Source organism: Nuphar pumila, chromosome 1 (genome assembly GCF_984573655.1).
Source record: "Nuphar pumila chromosome 1, dmNupPumi1.hap1.1, whole genome shotgun sequence".
In the NCBI taxonomy this organism is placed as follows: domain Eukaryota; kingdom Viridiplantae; phylum Streptophyta; class Magnoliopsida; order Nymphaeales; family Nymphaeaceae; genus Nuphar; species Nuphar pumila.
In genome coordinates this window covers 19,944,626-19,950,752 of record NC_143249.1, presented here as the reverse complement: position 1 = coordinate 19,950,752, position 6,127 = coordinate 19,944,626, and the positions used below count along the sequence as shown (strand labels likewise).

At 43.8% G+C, this 6,127-nt stretch overlaps 1 protein-coding gene and 1 pseudogene across 1 annotated transcript; one reads left to right on the top strand and one right to left on the bottom strand.

Annotated features, from left to right (window-relative positions):
- Positions 1–310: 310 nt before the first annotated feature.
- LOC149848257 (NAC domain-containing protein 2-like) lies at positions 311–3,302 on the top strand. The gene is made up of 3 exons (XM_089986779.1): positions 311–610; positions 1,349–1,623; positions 2,420–3,302. Exons 1-3 carry the CDS (start codon positions 451–453, stop codon positions 2,906–2,908), a joined length of 924 nt encoding a protein of 307 aa, XP_089842905.1. The 5' UTR covers positions 311–450; the 3' UTR covers positions 2,909–3,302.
- Positions 3,303–4,672: 1,370 nt separating this feature from the next.
- On the bottom strand, positions 4,673–5,209 carry LOC149848256 (secreted RxLR effector protein 161 pseudogene; annotated as a pseudogene).
- Between the last annotated feature and the right edge of the window lie 918 nt (positions 5,210–6,127).

Here is a 6,127-nt window from a genome sequence, read left to right as displayed (position 1 = left end):
TGTCGACGACGCTAGCGTCCAAAATAGATGACGTCTGCGATGAGCGAACCTCTCTCGTCCTTATAGCCAGGTGGCCAGATCTTATTGCTGGATGGTCGACACGTGGTGGTCAACAAGGACCGGTCAGCGTTAGAGGGTCGGCCGGGTTAGGCGCACACGTGTGGCGCTCTCGTGCTGGGAGCGAGGCAGCGGCTATTCTAACACGTGTGGGTGAGACCCCTCCGAGACCGTTGACGCGTGCGAGTGGGAGGTGGGGACTCTTTCTCTCTCTTCTCTGTCTCTATAAATCGCGTCTCCGGCGCGTCATTACGTTTCGATAAAAAGGGGGAGGAGGAGAAAGGAGGTCGAAGTCGAAGGGTGTAGGAAATTTGTTATTTTAATTGTTTTATTATTTTCCTTCCTCTGGGAGGGTTCTAGAGAGAGAAAAGAAGGGGAAGAGAGAGAAGTAAAATGACGGCAGATCTTCATCTTCCCCCCGGGTTCAGGTTCCATCCGACAGATGAGGAGCTCGTTTATCACTACCTCTGCCGAAAGTGTGCCTCCCAGTCCATCTCTGTGCCAATAATAGCAGAGGTCGATTTGTACAAGTATGATCCATGGCAACTACCAGGTTGGTGCTCTCTCTCTCTCTCTTCCTTGAGATATTTTGATGAAACTTTGGTTTTTCAAGTTAATTATGAACCTTTTTGTGGTTCAAAGACTTGGAGTTGGGGCTTTTTTATTTTTGTGGATGCTAAACAATTGTTCCAAAATAATTCTAAGTTTTTGAATGATTTTTTTTTGGAGTTGGCAATTTTAGTTTATTTTTTAAACATGGATTTCATTCTGATAAGGAGCAATAGCATGTCTTGTTTATGGTGTGAGTAGCTCTTGTTTTGGTGCTTTACTGTGTATTGGTTCATTCTTTTTGTTGGGTTGTGGTTTATGTTCAACCAGAGCTTTTTTGTTTTGTGGAGGCTACTAAAAAGGGGAAAGTAGTAGTAGGCAACAGTTTTCTGGAGATTCTAACTTAGCTTTTTTTAATGATTTTAACAACAAACAGCCTATGGAGATTCTAAATACCCTTTCTTTCTGGTCTTATTTCAAGTGCTTTGAATTTTTTTTAACCAATTGAACTTTTGCATATTTGATTTTCTTTGTGTTCTACATGCATTTTTATTTCTTTTTCCCCTTTTCTTGTATACACTTTCAAAGTTAGACTGAAACATGTTCTTCATCTTGTTCTATTCCAACATTCAACTAGCAAAATTTCTCCCTTATTCTTCTTCCAAAAGAAACATATTGTTATAATTAGTATCAGTGCATGAAAGGCTAACTTTCTGCTTAACCTTTCCATTCTTGGTTGCAGGGATGGCTCTATATGGAGAGAAAGAGTGGTTCTTTTTCTCCCCTAGAGACAGGAAGTACCCAAACGGGTCCAGACCCAACCGAGCCGCAGGTTCCGGCTACTGGAAGGCCACCGGCGCCGATAAACCCGTTGGAAACCCGAAGCCGATGGGGATCAAGAAGGCCCTAGTCTTCTATGCAGGGAAGGCACCAAAGGGAGAGAAAACCGATTGGATCATGCATGAGTATCGGCTTGCAGATGTTGATCGCTCTGCTCGCAAGAAAAACAGCTTAAGAGTAAGCTTTACATCTTCCCTTCGCTAGAATTGGATGCATTCTTCTCAGCACTAGTGCACCTGATCTCATTAGAACTTAAAGTTGATTGGGAGTCCCAGTCAGAACTCTCAAGTTAAACCTACTTGGTAGGGAGTAGTACAAAATTGGAGGAGGGTAGTACTTGAGTGGGTGATCTTCCCTTGGCTGGACCAAGATTGGGATTGATGTGTAGTCTGACCAAGTTGGTGAATTCTGATCCTATGGTTCAGTTGTTGACAATTAGTTCAGGAATTTTGTCAGGTTTTGTTTGGTGCCCAAACTTATTATGATGCAACTTGGCTCTTTCAATTATTCTTTATCATTTTCATAAACCTTCACCAGTGTCATCGCTTCCTTCATCCCTGTTGGCCCATCATTATTTTTTATTTATTTAAATTTCATGAATTTGGTGACCTACTTGCCAAGCCTATCTCTAGCATTAATTTGATTTCTTGGACTATATGACTCAATGGTGAAGCAATAATTGTTCCTTGTCGTAAAAAATCTTGTCACCACCATCACCATGATCTAATCTGTTGTACTTTGCCTGGAATCTCTCGTTGGGTTCATGAACTTGGTCGCCTATCCTATGCTGCCAAACATGACTCTGATTTGATATACAACGTCTTGGAGTACGTTACTTGGCATAAGGAATTGCAAGTGGCCCATTATTATTGTCTCATTCATTTTCTCCATCACGACCATCTGCTTATCATGATCATGATCATTAGTGCTGATAAATCATGATTATTGATAAACTTTGTTCTTGATTTTGCAGCTGGATGATTGGGTATTGTGTAGAATATACAACAAGAAAGGCTTTTCTCATATGCCAGAGAAAGGGAAGCAGAGTAGTAACAACAACAGCAGTTGGGAGTACACTAGCAGCATGCTGGAGGATGAAAAACCAGAAGTTACCCAGCAGGCTGGAACCCAGACCTTGGCTCGGCAGTCAACTGACTTCATCCAGATGGACAGCTCTGACTCGATGCCTAGGCTGCACACGGACTCGAGCTGCTCCGAGCACGTGCTATCTCCACCGGAGGTCGGCTCCGAGCACGTGCTGTCACCGCTGGAGTTTGCCTGGGACCGCGAGGTCCAGAGCGAGTTCAAGTGGAGGGACTGGGAGAGAGGGCTGGAGTCCAATGCCTGCTTTGAGAGCTTGATGAATCCCTCGTTCCCTCTGCTGGACACTCAGTTGGCACCACCATTGTTGAGGGACCCCTCCTTCAATGATGTGCTGTTGTACTTGCAGAAGCCCTTCTAGAACGCCTAAGGATTCACATTCTTCAGCGCGCCGGGCGGTCGGACCCCTCCTTCAATGGGGTGTGTCACTGGCGCGCACGTCAGTGCAAACCCTTTTGCTTTACGTGTGTACATACGCACGTAGGTACATACATGATCTGTATGGGCTGATTTGGTGCCCCCATAGGCAAGCAGTCAGTGTATGTAATATTCAATATATGTGGAAAGATATTGGTAGGATTCAGGTTCATTTTGTTCATCTAAATCCACTCCATAGGACGTTACAGACCTACAGATCCCTTTGTAGGCGGTACTAAAGGATTACACTGTCCCTCTCTCAGGCAGTGAGATGACTCAAAGTTATTCACCATCGTTATCATCTCCTTTTGCAAGAAATGCTTGTTCATCTGTCTCAATTCTCATTGATAGCTGGGGGACAAGAGTCCTGTATATGGATGTTAAGTTCCTTTGTTCTGTGATCTCTCTGGGAAACAGGGCGAGATAAGACTTTTTTTTTTTCTTATTTAGCATGGAGAAACTATCGCTATGGTTTGGACACCTGATTACAAGGCGAAAGGTGTCATGGTGACTGTGGACCAGTGTCGGTGTCTGCAAAGTGGGGCTCTATGAGTACTCTCCCCTGCTCACCGGGGATGGTTTTCAGTTTGGCTTAGGACTTTAGGCAAAAGGTGCACGCTTAGATGGTCGAACTCTCGACTTCCTAACTTGAAAGCCTTGAACCAACTCGCCTGGTCAGGTACAAGAGAGAGAATGGCTTGTTTCAAAGAACCCCAACACAGTATGTAGAGCAGGAAGCCTATGAATTGGTCCTGAATCAGCCATATTAGTGGAAGTCATTCAACTCTTCTTACATGTATCTTCAATCAATCTCGAAAACTTTAATTGGATAGTCCAAAATCAGAAAAACAAAAAGGAAAAAGAAAAAATCAATAGAGGGGCCACGACAAAAGGTTTATTACTCAATGGTAGCATTGGAGAAAAAGAAGAATGATCTATCATTTGTTTTAGTAGATTCCAAAAGAGAATTTATTTCTGTCATAGCACCAAGAAAGGGATTAAACAAGAAGCAAGTGCAATAGGAATTTTAGATCATTTATGTGGATATCCTTATGGGCTGTAGCTGGTATCTTCTTATTTTCCGTCTATTTTATCTGGTGATTTAGTGGATGCCTGGTGAAGGCACGAGGTGGAGGAGATGATCCTAACGTTGTGCCTTGAGGCACGTAGCAGAAACGAAATCCAGCATAAACACACGGTTATGTGGTTCAGCCATCAATGGCCTACATCCACGAAGGAAGCCCTCTTTTATTCTCTTATTTCTGAGTCATACAAATGTAAGTTACAGGGAATAAATTTTAAAGAAGGAAGAGGCCTGCAGAGGAAGCGATAACTGTGTCAGCGAAGGGTTGTTGTGGAAATCCAGGGTTTGGAGAGGGAAACTGGATCCCTCGAGAGAGAATATCGGAGGGCCCCGATATGCGTCGAATCTCAACACTCCCCCTCAAGTGGGGTATATATGTCAGAAGCATCCCCACTTGCTGATACAGTATTGGAACTGAGCTGGGTTTGTTCCTTTAGTGAGAACATCTGCTAGTTGTTCGGAACCTTTGAGGAACGATGTCTGAATTTCTTCGCTGGTGACAAAGTGGCAGTCAATTTCTATGTGCTTGGTCCTTTCGTGAAAGACTAGATTGGCGGCTATATGTATAGCAACTTTGTTATTGCGGTATAGCTTCATCGGTTCCGGGTGATCCACTCCCATTTCTTAGAGTATACTCTTAATCCAGATCAGTTCCCCGGTAGCGGATGCCATGGCGCGATATTCGGCCTCCGCGCTCAACCTTGCGACGATGTTTTGCTTCTTGCTTCTCCAAGCAACGATGTTGCCTCTAACAAAGATACAGTATCCCGTGGTTGATCTCCTATCGTCGAAATCTCTAGCCCAATCGGCGTCTGAGTATCCTTCTATTTTTATGTGATCGTTTCTTGTGAGCAGGATACCTTGTCCTAGCGCCCTCTTGATGTACTGTAACACTCTGTCTACAACTTGCATGTGTGATGCTTTGGGGTCGTGCATATACTTGCTTAGAGTGCTAATGGTGTAGGATATGTCGGGGTGAGTGACCGTGAGGTAGATGAGCTTCTTGATCAGACGACGATATCTGTCTTTGTCCGTGCATGGCTCTTCAGCACCATTGGTGATTCTGACGTTGGGATCAATAGGGATGTTAGCAGGTTTTGGTCCCAGTTTCTCAGTCTCGGTGAGAATGTCGATAGCATACTTCCTTTGGGACAAGAACATCCCCCTCTTTGAATAAGCTACTTATATTCCGAGAAAGTACCTTAGCTTACCGAAACCTTTGATGTCGAACACTTTGTTCAGGTAGTTCTTTAGATCTTGTATGAGGTCGGTGTTGTTCCCTGTTATGATGATGTCGTCCACGTAAGGAGGGTGGTGTCTTCTCCTTTCCTTTTGATGAACAGGGAGTGGTCGGCTTGACTGCTTTGGAACCCTTTATTTTTTAAGGCATAGTTAAGCTTGGCATACCAGGCTCTAGGAGATTGCTTTAGGCCGTATATGGCCTTATTTAGCTTGCATATCGAGTTCGTATGTGGATTGAGATATCCTGAAGGTAGCTACATGTAGACTTCCTTCTTTAGTTTGCCTTGAAGAAAGGCGTTCTTTACGTCCAGTTGGTGAAGCTTCCAGTCACGATTGCATGCTATGGAGAGAAGGATGCACACAATGTTCATCTTTTCTACTGGTGCAAAGGTCTCATGATAGTCTATCTTTTGGGTTTGAGTGTACTCCTTTGCACGAGTTTGGTCTTATATCACTCGATATGCCTATTGCTCTAGTATTTGATTTTGTATGTCCATCTGCATCCGACCGCCTTGAGGTTCTTGGGAAGATCAGTTATTTCCCAAGTTTGGTTCCGCTTCAGGGCCTCTAATTCCTCCTCCATGGCCTGGACCCAAAGTTTGTTTCTTTTGGCTTCTTCATATGTCTCCAGTTCTCTTTCTTTGCTAATTTTGCAAAGGTATGTCATGTATGTTGATCCCATATTGTTGTAGTTGATTTGCTCACTGATGGAATAAGATACGTGGGTCACATAGTCTTCGAACCTAGGAGGGGGATGAGAGACGCATTTTGACCTTCTCAACGTTACTATCTCTTGATTGCTTGTTTCAGGGATATACTCTTCTATATGATTATCGG